The sequence below is a fragment of the Solanum dulcamara genome, chromosome 10, assembly GCF_947179165.1.
Source record: "Solanum dulcamara chromosome 10, daSolDulc1.2, whole genome shotgun sequence".
In the NCBI taxonomy this organism is placed as follows: domain Eukaryota; kingdom Viridiplantae; phylum Streptophyta; class Magnoliopsida; order Solanales; family Solanaceae; genus Solanum; species Solanum dulcamara.
This window is the reverse complement of record NC_077246.1, coordinates 66,962,928-66,980,065: the sequence shown is the minus strand read 5'-3', so window position 1 is coordinate 66,980,065 and position 17,138 is coordinate 66,962,928. Positions and strand designations below refer to the sequence as shown.

Sequence of the window (17,138 nt, the reverse complement as noted above, 5' to 3'; positions counted from 1 at the left end):
TTTATAACCAACTGGTTTTACACCTTCAGGGGTTTGGACTACAGGTCCAAAAACCTCACGTTTAGCAAGTGAGTCTAATTCTGATTGAATTGCCTTTTGCCATTCTGGCCAATCACATCTACGTCGACAATCTTCGACGGATTTAGGTTCAAGACTTTCACTATCTTGCATGAGGTTAATTGCAACATTATACGCAAAAACATTATCCACCGTAATTTTTGATCGATCTAAATTTATCTCATCACCGGTAGAACTTATTGAAAGTTCTTCATTCACTTGAGTATCGGGTTCACTGATTTCTTCAGGAATATCAGGATTACTCAAACCTTGACCTTCTTCAGGAAGTTCCTGTGTAGTATCATCTTTATTATTTCTTACGCTTCTTTTTCTAGGATTTTTATCCTTTGAGCCCAACGGTCTACCACGCTTCTGGCGTGTTTGAGATTCAGAAGCTATGATACTTGTAGATGATCCTTTTGGGACATCAATTCGGATAGGTACATTCACTGCAGGGATATGTGACTTAGTTATCCGTTTCAAATCAGTAAATGCATCTGGCATTTGATTTGCTATTTTCTGTAAGTGGATGATCTTCTGGACCTCCTGCTCACATGTGCGGGTGCGTGGATCAAAATGTGATAGTGATGAAACTTTCCACGCAATTTCTTTTTCTTTTTCGGGTTCCTTTTTCTCTCCCCCTAATGGCGGGAAAATTGTTTCATCAAACCGACAATCTGCAAATCGAGCAGTGAATAAATCTCCAGTCAACGGTTCAAGGTATCGAATTATGGAGGGTGAGTCAAACCCAACATATATGCCCAACCTTCGTTGAGGGCCCATTTTTGTACGTTGTGGTGGTGCTACAGGCACGTATACCGCACAACCAAAAATTCTTAAATGAGCTATATTTGGTTCATTACCAAATACTAATTGTGACGGGGAGTATTTATTATAATGAGTCGGTCTGAGACGTACAAGTGCTGCTGCATGTAAGATAGCATGACCCCAAACAGTAATTGGCAATTTTGTTTTCATTAGTAGAGGTCTTGCTATTAATTGTAGGCGCTTAATAAATGACTCTGCAAGGCCATTTTGAGTATGAACATGAGCAACAGGATGTTCAATTTTTATCCCAATTGATAAACAATAATCATTAAATGCTTGGGATGTAAATTCTCCAGCATTATCAAGGCGAATGGCCTTAATTGAATAATCTGGGAATTGCGCTCTCAATCTTATTATTTGTGCTAACAATTTCGCAAACGCCAGGTTGTGAGATGATAATAAGCACACATGAGACCATCTAGATGATGCATCTATTAGGACCATAAAATATCTAAACAATCCACTAGGTGGATGAATAGGTCCACATATATCTCCATGTATACGCTCTAAAAAGCCAGGAGATTCGATGCCAACCTTCAGGGTCGATGGTCTGGCAATTAATTTGCCTTGATAACAAGCAGCACATGAAAATTCATCATTTGTAAGAATCTTCTGGTTCTTTAACGGATGTCCAGTTGAATTTTCAAGAATTCGTCTCATCATTATTGATCCAGGATGACCTATTCGATCATGCCATAGCACAAATATATTTGGATCAGTAAACTTCTGGTTTACGATCATATTTGCTTCAATTGCACTAATTTTTGCATAATATAGGCCAGATGACAGAGTTGGTAATTTTTCCAAAATATATTTCTGGCCTGAGACATACTTGGTTATACCAAGATATTCAATATTCATTTCATTTAGTGTCTCAACATGATATCCATTTCTGCGGATATCTTTAAAACTTAACAAGTTTCGTGAGGATTTAGAAGAAAATAGTGCATCTTCTATAACATTTTTTGTTCCCTTAGGCAGAATTATAGTAGCTCTTCCGGAGCCTTCTATCATTTTTGAATTACCAGAAATTATAGTAACATTAGCTTTTCTTCTAAGTAAATTGGAAAAATATTTCTCGTCTTTAAATATAGCATGGGTTGTTCCACTATCAATTACACAAATATCCTCGTGATTTATCATTGATCCAAACAAGATTTGACGCATTTCCATATTTTCTTCACAAAGAAAGAAAGTAAATATTATAATTAATACATAATTTATTATACAAAATTTTATTTTATTACATGGATCTAGAAAAATACAAACATAATATTTAATAAATACAACAACAAAGATAATTGTTTAAATATTATCTGGCTTATCAACATTCATATTTACTTCTGGAAAATTAAAGAAATCAGCTACATCCAGATGCATGGGCTCAATATTGTCCTCAGAGATAAAATTTGTCTCTGGATTATTTTCTGCCCTCTTTAACGATGCCTGATATAGCTGAACCAAGCGTTTTGATGACCGGCAAATCCGCGACCAGTGCCCCACACCTCCACATCTATGACATATTGTTTCTGAATTATTCTTCGGTAAAGCTTCTGGCTTTTTACCCTGCCTTTTATATTGCTGGTTATTTCTCGGTGCCAGCCGAGCATCATGATTAAAATTTCTTCTTTGATTACGACCACGACCACGACTGGGGCCATGGCCTCTTTCTCGTTGGTTAGAATTTGCCTGATTCACTTCAGGGAGTGGCAAAGAACCAACTGGCCGACTATCATGATTTTTCATTAATAGTTCATTATGTCTTTCAGCAATAAGAAGGTGAGAAAGTAATTCAGAATATTTTTTAAAGCCTTTTTCGCGATATTGCTGCTGCAGGAGCATATTCGCGGGTGGAAATGTGGAGTACGTTTTTTCAAGTTTATCTTGTTCCGTGATTTCATCTCCGCATAAAGTTAACTGAGCTATAATTCTAAATAAAGCAGAATTATATTCAGTTATATTTTTAAAGTCCATCAGTCTCAGATTTAACCAGTCATAACGTGCTTGTGGAAGCATGACCAACTTCAGGTGGTCATACCTTTCTTTTAAATTTTTCCACAATTTCAAGGGATCTTTTAATGTAAGATATTGTAATTTAAGACCCTCGTCAAGATGGTGGCGGAGGAAAATCATAGCTTTTGCACGGTCTTGACTAGATGCCGTGTTATCATCTTTGATGGTGTCTGCCAGACCCATCGATTCAAGATGAATTTCGGCATCTAGTGCCCATGAAGAGTAATCTTTTCCAGAGATATCCAAAGCAACAAATTCAATTTTTGAAATATTTGCCATTTTATGAAAATAAATTTAAATAAACTTCTTACCACTTTTTGTTACCTTGAAAAATTAGTCGGAGCCTCGTGCTGATAACGTGTTGTAAAATGAGACTAAATTAACAATTTAATACTGAAAGAGAGAGTAAATAGGAGAACTGAAGAAGAAGCAAAGCACAGAATATTTTGTTTTTTTTTCTTTACGACTATCAATTACCAATTCATGGTAATGTATATATAGGTGTTAATTTAGTGGGATGCCCACTTTTAGTGGGCCCCACTTTAATATAAAAATATGGTGGGCATTCCACTTATATGTGGACACTCCACTTAACAATAATAATGTTATTTTACGTTCAATATTTGTTAATAGTAAAAACTCCAATATTTATGCGCCACTGTAAACTGGGCCTAAGTGATTTACAATGCAAAGCATTACTCAACCCGTGAATGGGCTTCTTTTGATTGATACCTCTCTTGAGACTCTAGCAGAAAATAGGGCGTTGACGTTGCCTGCTTCAGTAAAGATATTTTGGAAGAAAAGCAAAAAATAATAGTAATATTTTATTTTTGTTTCACTCTAATTTAATTAGTGTATAATTCTTTGAACATGTGTGACCCACTTTATCTATGCCTTTTAGTTTTAAATTTATACTCTTAGTTATAGTTTTATTACTTTGAATGTTGATGATATTTATATAAATTTTGTAATTAATTTGAGTAAAAAATTGATAATTGATAAAGAAATAAATTTCAACTACGGACATTCCAGTGGCACCCCTCACATAAGATTTTTGAGAAAAAAGAACGAAATAGTTTACTTCCACATGAATATCTAATCAACACCACTTAAAATTTATTAATATTAATATTTCATTTATCAGGATTCATTTTACACTTAATGAGCTACTACCATATAGCTTATTTTATCAAAACTTCAAAATCATTTAACTAACACCACTTTAAAGAAATTATGAACAGATATTGAGTTTGTAGACAATACGGATTTTCCTAATAAGTATAGTCATATCTCATAAGTGGCACAAATATAATTTTTTGTTGCTATTGTTTAAATTTTGATCCCTTAAGACCTATTTTGTAACGATATACGATATGTTTTTGACTTAAAAATACTCTTCAACTAGCTAAATAACTCAAAAATATTTGTTTACGAATGATTGCTCCATAACAATGAAAAATGGATCAACTTCTCCCTTAAATTCTTTTAAAAACAATGACATATAATACTTTTTTCTTCTTGTGATTTCTTTCACAATAGGTTTGAGTAATTATTTTTCAAAATGATATCCTATACCTTATCAAACATAACTATTTTAATGATTTGATTCACACAATCAAATATTTATAAAATATAATCTATATAATGTACACAAAATCTGTCTCGATTGTAAACAAAATACAAGGGAGGGAGCAAAGTTTATTCAGAGCCGAGCTAGTAATCTGCATACAAAGTAAGTCCAATTTAATAAATTTTGCTCAAATAATATATTAATGTTAATAAATTAATTAAATATGAGCAAATATGAAATCTATAATCAATTATTATCACTTAAAATCGTTATTATAAAATTCAAAACTTTGAAGTTAAAATTTCAATTTCATCTCAGAATTATTTATATATTATTTAAAAAACGATTAAATCACTCATATAAACCTCGATTGATGATCCACAATGAGTTTAGATATTTGGGCAGAGTCAAAGTATTATTTTTTGAAAATGTTGCGACAATACTAAAACAGAGAGCCTGGGGCAGAGTTAAAAGTATAATTTACGAATTCTTTTGAACAAGTAATTTTAATTTTTTAAGTTATATTTTTTTCGTATATATATAAAAACCTCATAATTTATCAAAATTTCATCAACTCTTATACAATCAAATTAATAAATCATATATTCGTAAATAAGATATTAGAATATTCTAAAACGTCGAATTAATAAATCAAATTTTTATTTTTTTATAAATAAATATTTGCCATCATATGTTATTACTAATTTTCAAATACATATAATTTTATTAAAATTTATTAGTCCAATAACTCAACAATAGACTATCAATTATTTGATAAAATCTTCTCATATAGTATGAATAATCTTTTAACGTTGAGCGTGCGGTTTTTTTTCCTGCAAAATTTGAAACTATGAATCTTTTTTGTTTGTTTGTTTGTAAACTATAAATTTATGAGTAAGTTTTATATTCAAAAAATAATTTAAATTTCAGATTCTATTATTGAAAGAATCTCACACTTGAAATCATAATTTGAAGTTGTGAAGTTTATTTCCGAACAAGGGTGTTCTATTCTGTTGGTAATAATGGAACAATTCTGACATTTTGAGCAGATTCATAAACAAAAATAGATTTAAAATCAAAATTTGATATTAAGATTCCAACTCTTATAGTCAAATGTCTACTTAGTAATATTAGTTAATATTTACGTAGTATTTTATTTTTAAATTTTTATTATTACATTTTGCTTCCTATGCTTTGTTTATCTTTTTATATTTTCTTTCAATATGCTTTGGTTGCACTTTTTTTAAATTAAGGATATACCAAAAACAAATTTTATTTTTTTCACATCTTACTTATAAAACTATCCTCTGGTGAGTGAAATGTTGTTTTCCAAAATGCAGTGACTATACTAAAACAGAGAGCCACTGTCCATGTGCATATACTGCAGCTTTATTTACACATCAAGTGCATAAAGATTTGGTTGTTAATTTACTACTAAAAAAGAAGGTGGTGTATTGATAAATATATGTCCCTTCATCTTTGATCAAAAGTCTCGAATTTAATCTTTTTGAGTGTAAAATTATATTTGTCAGAAAGTAATATGAGATATTTTAATATAAGTAAAAATTTAATCGGATATTAATATGAATACGGAAGATGGACTTGGTAGATTAATTTGCGTGTCTTTTTGTACTTTCAAATTGAACTTTTTTTTTGGACTTTGGCGGTATTTATTTTTGTTGGTGATGAAGTATATATATTTGTCCATACTATATATAATGAATATTTTGGCACGCAATTAAGGACTTTATTTCCTTGTCAATATACGGCAGTCATTAGTCATCCATCTTCTTTTCCCGACTTCTTACGTTGGAATTATAATTTTTTTTCCTTATTCTGGAAATTATTTATATATTATTAAATAAATTTTAATAAAAATAATAATATTTGAACTAAAATTATTGAGTTCTATCGAATCCTAAGTCGTAACTATAACGTTCTCCACCATTATTCATGTTTTCATATAACTAAATGATATGTATTTTTATTTTAATTTATAAATGCTGAGATTAAACTGTTTAGTGTAATATAAACATTAATGCAGACAAATATCTACGGTAGTATTCACTATTAAAAAAATTAATTAAAAATTTCATCACTAATTTACTCGTAGCTAATAAAATAATGTAAATAGTCCACGGTAAATAATGAAGAGGTTGGAGCCCTTGGAGAAAAGAATCAGAGCACCTAAAATTTCAAAATGAATTAAAATACTAATTTTATACTTTTCTTTAAAGAAGAATGAAATATATATTTAAAAGATAATATAAACTTTCGATAAAAAGAACCAAAAGATATGAACTGCGTTGCTTAAATTTTGGGACGCATTTTTTCAAAAAAAAAACAAGAATTTGGAAGCATCCTTTTCAGAAAAAATAAAATAAATCAAATATATTTAGTCATAAAATTTATCTAATTTTTTGAGAGATTTTTTAAATTTAGACCTTTAAATTTCTTCAAACTTTTTTATTTCCCCAAGATATAAACTTTTAAAAGTGAGATCCATTTGCATCTGCTGCAGGTTTTTATTCATGTGCATACATTTCTGATTTCACTGATGAAAAGGAGTTTGTGATAACCGATAAGAGGAACCATCCATATATTGCAATAAAATAGTAAGGGTTAGTTTGATATGGGATAAGAAATTATGATATAAAATTATGAAATGAAGTTAAAGTTTTGTTTGAATATATGATTTAGACTTTTTTATGTTGTATGTTTTTCTTATAAACATAAAAATTTCATAAGTTTTAAAATTATTAAAATTGTTCCTATTGCTTATACAATCTTACCAAATAAAAAAAAAGTTTACAAAATTGCATTATACATTATCAAAAAAAAATATAATATTTATTGATCAAACTTTAATTAATTCAACAAAAAAAATAAAATTAAGCATAAATTGTAGTGTTCAAATTGTTAATAGCTAAAAAAAATATTTTTGCAATTAATGTCATAGATCATAATAATTGGTCTTATTCATTCAATATAATGATGAAACTTTTTTATTATTAAACATTGATTTGAATGAAGTAGTAATAAATTTGATCAAAATAATGAATTTGGTGAATATAAATGGTAAACTAAGAATTGACTTGAAGTAAAAATAAATTTTATATTTGAGAGAATAATCGTTATATGTGATATACACGGTTTTAAAAGTAATGATATGAATTATAAATTTTATTTACATATGAAATAAATGGCTAGTAGATATATATAAATTAAATATGGGTTATTTTTTTAAAATATTAATTTGTGAGTCAATTTTTATATTTGAAAAATCTCATATTATGATTTGAAATTCTCAAATCATAATTTTTGATGAATTTGAGATTTCATCTCATAATATGAAATCATGAGATGAGATAAATGTAAAATCACATGTTCAAATGTTAATTTCATGTCATAATTTCATATCATGATATGAAATCGCATGATCAAACGCCTACTGGTACTCATTTATTTTTAGTAAGAGATCTTAAATTTAAAATCTTACTAATAAATTGCTTTTGATGAAAAACATTTTGTTACTGAAGTTGGACTTTGAGTGAATTAATCACCTCCAGTTTTTATTACTAGTACTAATATTATAATTAAATACATTCGTAGCTTGTGAGTGGTGATGCAATTTTTGTTGAACTGGAGTTTAGTATTTATATTGAAATTTGGATTAATTCAAGTTTTTTTTATTATTATTATAAATTTAATGAAATGATAAATAATACAAAATGTAAATTCAGAAAAATTATAAATCCCCACATAATTAAAGAGTATAATTAACAATTTTACCATAATTACTTATATTTTTATGTCTTGTCCCTTTTTTTTCTTCTCCACCCTACCCCCAAAAGATTGGGGCAAGTCTAGATTTGTCCTTATATCATCATGCGCAGCATTATTATTGACAAAAAAAAAGTAAGATAAAAAGTTATTCATATTCAAAATGAAGATTGATACTCTTACTACTAACAAAAAGACAACAGAATAAAAAAGCAAAAGTACATAGCCACTGACCTGCCACTCATCCATCCATTTCACTCCATTAGCTATCACCTCCTATATTGGCAAATTTTTTACCATCAAATGCTTATCATTATATCAAAAATTATAGATAATAATAGAGAAACTTTAATGTGGATCATCTAAGTCCCTCGTTGTTATAGGCAAGATGTTAACATTATCTAACAATTTCTCATACAGCATAATGCTTTTGGAAATCAAATCCATAACCTTGACTCTGATACCACTTGTTATGATCAACGCTTATCATTATGTCAAAAATTATAACTGATAACAAAGGCACAACTTTATTTCTTAATTAAGTCCACCACGCAAGCGTCATGTTTGATCATGACTTTGACCCAGGCCACCCTAGCTCATCGTGGGCTTTGCCATAGGCAAGATGTTGGCATTATCTAACTCTATCGTATTAATTTATGTGAGGTAGTTTCATTTAACATGAAATTTTTTTAAAAAATATTTTAAAATTTGTGGTATAAATAAGTCATTTTATTAAGAATAAAATATGCATTTAAAAATTAAATTGTTACTAAATATAAAAATATATCATTTTTAATAGATTAAAAAAAATAAGTATATAAATTGAGACAAAAGAAATTATATATATCAATAGTATTGGTAAAATGATAAATAGTGCCGCATGGCAGGCCCCATTTGATCAACAAAATCCATCTAAATAAACATATTCATTTTACACCTTCGTTATTATGAATAGTTCCTATGTGCTAAATCTCTCACATTGATGAAGATGGATTGATTGGTGTCACGATCCGAACTAGGGCCAAGCAGTAACACGGTGATCGAAAACCCAAAGAATCTCAATCAAGCCATCTTAGCATACATTCACATACATAAGGTAAACATGATAAAGAAAGCGGAAGAAACATTGCACAGTGTAAGTCTATGAAGTAGAAATACTCAATCAACGTCCAAAACGGACTACATCAAATGCGTCTAATCATGCCTCTATTCTAGACTTTGATGGGTGCTTAGGACAAGCTCCTACCTCACCCGAAACATAAGGAGAAGGCATAGTAAACAACATGAAAGAAAAGTCATGTCCTCGATGAATGAGGACTCACCAACTTCTTTGATATTTAAAGTAACTCTAGCCACGAATAGGATGGTCGACGTCCGCCCTTACATTATAAAACAATGTGGGCAAAATATGTGTTAGTACATAGAAGGTACTAAGTATGTGAGATATGCATGAATAAGTAAAGGAACGTGAGCAATATGACATGAGATGCATGACAAATTATAATGAACATGAATACAGCTTAAAAGCATTTGAAAACATATGAAAATTTATGGTCAATGCATCATGAAACTGCATAGTAAATCTCATATCTTTACATTCAACTTGTGTGAGATAAGATTTTTAACCGACATCTTAAGATCATGCGAGCTATAACATGGAATCTGATGTAACTCCCACATCGAGAAGAGAGATACTACTTTGCCAAGGTAGACTCCGTGAGAAACAACTTTAACTCAATAGCTATATGTGTGGATCTACTAGCTAAGCCATGAAGGCAACCTATGTGGGCAACGTAGTTTGGGACTTTAGGTTGCTACTAAGATTCTCTTGGGTAACCAACTACGCTACCAGACCGAACCCCACCTAGAAGTCATTTTAGTGCTTAGTCAATATCCCAATAAAATTCATTAAAATATGATCATAACATTATAGGGAAATATAGTAATTAGCTATCAATCCATCTTTATAAAACATATTAAGAATAACTCATTAACTTTAGTGATTCATAGAAATTCATAACCTCGGTGAAAATTGTCCTTATCACCTTCTTAAACATGATTGTGTAAGAATTATACTTATCACACCATAATAACTATCTTGGATTACCATAACTTTCATCATTAAATCATAAGTCTCAACTTTAAATCATATACTTTCCTTGAAAATCATTAAACTCATAATCAACTCATGAAAATCATCTTTGAACCTTGTAAATCATAATTGAGGCAGCTTTATGCATGGGCATTCATAATTCAACTTAAAATCATGCAATTCATATAAAAACATGCTTATACAGATCATTGATAATCATCTAAAACAAAATTGAAACAGCCCAACGCAATTCATCAAAACTAGGGTTGAATAATAATTGAAATTGAAGAAAACTTTGAGTAAACCTTGGAACTCCATGGATGAAAGGAGACCATGAATCAATCCCCACATACCTTGATTGAATTCACTTAGAATTGGATAAGAAACCTTGATGAAAATCTGAAACCCTAGCTTGGAACTTGAAGAGGAACCTTGGGAGAATTGAGTTCTTGCCTTAAGAGAATTTAGATGAATGATTTAGGATGAGGGAAATTTCAAAGGTTTGGGTAGTTATAGGCTTGAATTCAGTCAAAAGAGTGTTTAGGTTCATTGAACTGAACTTGGAAAAAGACACAATTACCCTTCATTAAATTCAAAATTTGACCCTACGAAATGACTCTATGAGTCATAGGAGTTTTGGAAAAACTCTGAAAAATTATGCCTCTGAAGATTGCCTCTATGAGTCGTGATTACGACTCGTCAACATTGTTACGAGTCGTCGAATCGACTCGTCCTGAAGGTCTCTTAAAATCTGCAATTTTAGAGTCTCTGAACTTTGGTTACGATTCGTGGTTACGACATGTAAACATCTCTACGAGTCGTCAAAACCACTCGTTTTGCAGGTCTGATAGCCTCTGAAATTGTGTTACAACTAGCTTTGACGAATCATAGACACTTCTACGACTCGTCGTGTTGAGTCATAGGGTGTCAATTGAGGTTTTTTCTGGATTGTCCCTTGAGACTCACTCTACGACTTGTTTCTACGAGTCGTAAGAATCTCTACGATTCGTAGAGTGGGTTGTAAACTTGGGTCTAGTCAACATTTTTGAGGATTTTCTCTTGATTCCAATTTTCCGACTTTCGATGTCTTACAATTGTTCTCCTTATTATATGAATATGAGTGACTGTTCTCCTAATTTTTGAAATTGAGTTAGGTCTATGTTTCATGGCTTTACACTACAAACGATCGGTTGGCAATAATTAGTGATTAAATTTAAGAGAATATGTGAATTAATTAACTAAAATTAAAGTGATATACTCTTAACAAGTTATGTAAATCACATAATATCATGTTAAAATGATAAAAGCCAAATGATACTTTGATATATATGTCGTACAGATAAAACATGGAGTGAACGTCTAACATATATTTAGTAAAGGAAATAACACACACATATATATATTCTTAGTTAATCTTTTATTTTATTTTTTAAGCTTCACGTTTAACTAAGTAATACAGTAAAATGAAAAGAAGGGACTATTATTTCCTTATTAATAAATATTATTTTCTTTACTAATATATGTTAGACGTTCACGCCATGCTTTATCTGTACGATATATACATATTAAAATAAATATTATCTTAACAAAACTTACGTTTTTTAGATAATTAATATTGACATCGTACACGTAATCAGAATCATACTTGTCTAAGAAAGGGAAAATCCAAAAGAAAAATATTTTCTCCTATTACAAGAGATATTCGAAGAATCAACAAATTTTTGGAATCAAATTAATTAATAGATTGTATACAAAAAAAACTTACTTATATTGGGTGTTTTTGCCAACTAATATAATAATTTTTTTGAAAAAATAAATGTACAAATATACTAATGATATGAATATTGAATATAAATAAGTGTTTTCCGAATTATATGTATAAATTCAATCATTATCATTTATCAATATTTCACTATCTTCACCGTTTCAATAGTGGGCAATTGGGCATTTTAAATTTTAAAATTTTAACTTTCAATTTTTAAAAATCATATATCAACTATATGATATTTAGAAAATTTATTTATTTATGGTATTAGAAACATTAATTACAAAAGTTTAATCTGTTAACTCAAAATTCAAATGGATAAAGAAACTTTTTTTAAAAAAAAAAAAAAAAAAACACCTTAAATGGCTTATTCTAAAAAGATACTAATGAAAAAAAAAATGATTGCTAGTTTTCTTTTGGCTACACCTTTTTCAATTTTAAAGGTTTGAATTTATTTTCCTTTAAAAAATTGCAAACGTGGGATATTACATTTATTTTTGTGAGTTTACAGTTTGTTTAATTTGTATTGCAGAATTTGAAATTCAAATTCAAATTCAAAGAAATACTTAACTAATTAATTTGTCCTAACGTTGACACATCTCATTTTATTAACTCGCCACTTGGCTAATTGGGGTAATTCTTTTTTTTAAAAATATTTTTTTAATTTTCAGTTTTGAATTTAATATAAGCAGATAATTAATTTTAATTAATAATTAATATTATTTTTTGGGGCGGTGATACATGACAATTTTGGATGGTTGTAATTACCTATTGTATTTTTATTATAATATAATCGACTATTTATTTTGATGATAGTTAAAAAATTATTTTATCGTACAATATAATATAATATTATACAAAACGAAGATAGCGAAACAAATAGTGCAAATATATGGAACTAATTACAATAAGTATCTTTTAGGTGGAAATATCACATGAAACGGTAGAAAAATATTCACAACATTTATAAAAAAAAAATCATCTCATTCGATATTCGTATTAGAGCATGACTAATTCAATTTTTTTAAAATTAATATTAGATATTCATTCAAAAAAAAATTATTTTTTATTAAAACAAATTTCATATTCAGAACTCAAATCAAAAATCTCTGTTAAAAAAGAAGTAAGATCATTTGTATCACATCTTTGATGATATTTTTAAATTTCTTTATTACTCTATTTGGTAATATTAACTTTTTAAAGTAAAATATTAAATGTTGAAATTATATAGAAATGTGTTTTTCTTAGGAATCTCAGTTCGATTACGTTAAAAATAAGTCAGAATATTTTTGACAGATACTCAGAACCTTTACCTGCTTCCATAAAGCTCCAAATATTAAACATCATCTTCCATTTTCTCCTATAAAACAACACTAAACAGAAACCAAAAAAAATAAAATATATAACAGAAGAGAAAAAAAATTCTCCATTCTTTTTTCGATTAATTTTAGAATAGTAGCAAAATTAACATGGCTCATGAATCTGAGCAATCTTTATTGGATCAACACAAGGAAAAACATTTCACCGCCGGCGAGATTGTCCGGGATATAATCATCGGAGTTTCAGATGGACTAACGGTGCCGTTTGCATTAGCGGCGGGTTTATCAGGGGCAAATGCGTCTTCTTCTATTATTCTTACGGCTGGAATTGCTGAAGTTGCTGCTGGTGCTATTTCCATGGGACTTGGAGGGTATTTTTTTATTTTTATTTTCTCTCCTTTCTTTTTTTGGGATTTTGAACCGATTTTATCGGAAACAAACTTTCTATTTACAGACGTAAGGTTGTAGTGAGTCCAGTGACACAAACACTATTCATCAAAAAATTACATTATAGTTTATAAATTATTTTTGGTGTGTATATATTAATTTTTGAACATCTTTAACAAATCATTTTTTTCATGCATATATTTTAATGATTAGAATTTAACATTTGGTGAAATTTTAGTGATTATGTGTGCCAAAAAGGTATTTTTATGTCACATACATCTATTTAAGTTGAATGTCGAAAATATCGCGACGTAAGTAGTGGCGGAGCTACCTTTGTTCGAATCGCTGGAATATCATACGGTATAGATTGATAGACATTTTTTTTTTAATGTGTATATACTAAATATTGAGTTATCTTGGATTTTTTGTGTGTTTAATTTATTATTTTTTACTTTCTTTAATGAAAATTCTATTTCCGTCATCATCTGTTGTAAGACTCCGTCCACCTTCAAAATCGAAAATGTGGGAGTTGTGATTGGTTAATGATTAGTCTAAATTTTTTAGTTATAACAAATCTTTGGAAATAATAACAAATGTTTCTTTTTTCATGACATTTATTGGAGTTAATATGTTAGATAATACATGTGCTTGTTTCATATCGAGTTTTTGTTACTTGATTAATGTTTTATACAAATCATTAATTCATTCTGTTTACATGGATTATTTTACAGTTATTTGGCTGCAAAGAGTGAGTCTGATCACTATATGAGAGAGCTTAAGAGGGAGGAAGAAGAGATCATCTCTGTACCTGATACAGGTATACCTTCTTATAGCATACAGTGGCGTACACATAATTTTATGCAAGCAATGTCGGCCTTTATCATAACAGAGCTAGTACGTGGTTATAAATTGCAGAAGCAGCGGAGATTGCTGAAATTTTGTCACAATATGGAATCCAGCCACATGAATATTCACCGGTGGTGAGTGCTTTGAGGAAGAATCCACAGGCATGGCTCAACTTTATGATGAAGTGAGTCTAGCTATCATAATGTGCATCTACGTTAAGATTTTCTATTATCAATACTATGATACTTGTTTTGTTCATGCAATGTCCAACTCTTGTAAACCAATTAGTTGCTTGGGATTGAGGCATAGTTGTCGTAGTTACATTTGAGAGTTGAAGGAAAAGAATAGACCATTTGAGTCTGACATCAACATAGACCACAGAAGAAATCATGAATTTGGGAAACCTTATCGCGACCTACTTAATGGTTGGCCACTCAAAGTGGAGCGAACACTTTGAATAGTTTCTAGCTTTTCTTTTATGGTCCCTCCATTTAATTTTAGTATTTAGCTGATCGATCTGTTTTTCAACTTTATTTGACTTAGTAGGATGCATAAGTGTAACTTTTTATCTGGTTTGTCTGAACAATCATAGCTAAAATGTGGTATCTATGCAAGTTGTTGTAAATTTCAATCCATAAAGATCGTTGAATCAAACGTCTGATTAAGTTGATCATGTTAAAAGGTTTCTTTTCGGAATATTTAACCATTGATCCTATGCCTTCAACTTACTGAGAGATTTGTCCGTAAAGTCGTTTAGACTTAGAAGGGTCCTTAAGTCTGTGCAAGGACATAGTCACTGTCGATTTCTCTTTCTTTTTACTTCTCTATGTTTCTTGATGGAATTGGATAAAAATTCCATCTGTCATAATTGTGGATATGATGAAATTACTTTGACCTTGGCTTCTCATGGTGCGGACAAACTATAATAAGATTTTTTTTTTGTTGTTGAATGACAGATTTGAACTTGGTTTAGAGAAGCCGGATCCAAGGAGAGCGCTGCAGAGTGCATTTACCATTGCAACTGCTTACATCTTGGGAGGATTTGTTCCTCTAGTTCCATACATGCTCATTCCTATTGCAAGAAAGGCTGTCGTCGCCTCTGTTGTGGTAACTATACTGGCTTTACTAATATTTGGCTTTGCCAAAGGCTACTTCACTGGAAACAGGCCATTTAGGAGTGCTTTTGAAACAGCACTAATTGGAGCAGTTGCATCTGCTGCTGCTTTTGGTTTGGCCAAGGCTGTTCAAGGCTAGAGAACTTGACATTTATGGTTTCTTGTAATGTAGCTTTTCTTGTTTGCATCTTTGACAATGTAGAACTCTGCTCTTTCTCACTAGCTTTGTTTTGTCTACCATGTCATATGGTACATATTATGACATTAATTTTGAATCGTGCTTTCTGTTAATGTGCATTTTGTTGTTTTTATTGTTAAAAGTATATTTTAGCACATCATATACCAATGGCCATTTCAATTGTGACAACCTTTCCTTCCATGGCGGAGTTAGGATTTTCACGAATTTTCACTAAGAGTTTCAAAATATGAAAAGTAAGTAGACGAAGAAGCCAAAGGAGGTTCAACACCTACTATATATATTAGAAAATAATCTTAACCATGTATAAACAGTGTAATTTTTTGCCGAAGAGAGTTCAGATGAACTCCCTCGGCCCTATCTAGCTCCGCCCGTACGCTCAAATCGCGGAGGGTCCCTGGAGGGGATATAATCAGTGCTTATAATCACAGATATGTCATTTTTCTTAGGATTGTATATATCTCATCTCCCAAAGCTCATTTGTATAAACATCATCTTTATTTTCTTGATGTGTTATGACCTTGTGGTTACTGATATTGAGCATCTGATATTTGTTCTATAAAAGGCCAAAAAGGGGAAGTTTTTATCAGTTTGTAAGTTCAAATGCTCCATCTCATGCTTTTGTATTGGTGTATGTACCTACAATGTCCACATTTAAGAAAAGAAGTTACATTTATGAGTGTGGAAATCCCTATAAAAGTGTGAGGCATTTTGAGGAAAACGATAAGAGACAGGCTATAAGCGGACAATATTACACCATCTTAGAGAGTGTTTTTTGGTGGCTATGTTTCATTTAATTCCAAAAATACGAACTTCCGGTGACACCTCCTTTCTTTTAAGGTATTGGGATGGATCTCTTTAGCCCACCTTTGCTTGGAAGGTCGCATGAGAAAAGAAAATCGTTCTTCCTAGTAGCTTTTTCAATCTGTCCGAGGTAAAGAATTGAAGTAGAGCAACAAATAACTTTTTTTACAATCTTTTCACCGGAGGAACAAAAAGTAGTTTTTCATCTCTTCTTGAATCGAGGGTGTACTATTGGAAACAGTCGCTATTTTGAAATGAAAAAAAGGTTTATGGATGAAGTAATCGGAATGAGGTGTACTATTGGAAACAGTCTCCCTACCCTTACAAGATAAAAGTAAGGTCTGCATACACTCTATCCTTCTC

At 30.4% G+C, this 17,138-nt stretch overlaps 1 protein-coding gene across 1 annotated transcript; it reads left to right on the top strand.

Moving 5' to 3' along the window:
- Nucleotides 1–13,456: 13,456 nt before the first annotated feature.
- On the top strand, nucleotides 13,457–16,070 carry LOC129870469 (vacuolar iron transporter 1). The gene is made up of 4 exons (XM_055945276.1): nucleotides 13,457–13,798; nucleotides 14,546–14,631; nucleotides 14,730–14,844; nucleotides 15,617–16,070. The coding sequence occupies exons 1-4, from the start codon at nucleotides 13,578–13,580 to the stop codon at nucleotides 15,912–15,914; spliced, it is 720 nt and encodes a 239-aa protein (XP_055801251.1). The 5' UTR covers nucleotides 13,457–13,577; the 3' UTR covers nucleotides 15,915–16,070.
- Nucleotides 16,071–17,138: the final 1,068 nt, after the last annotated feature.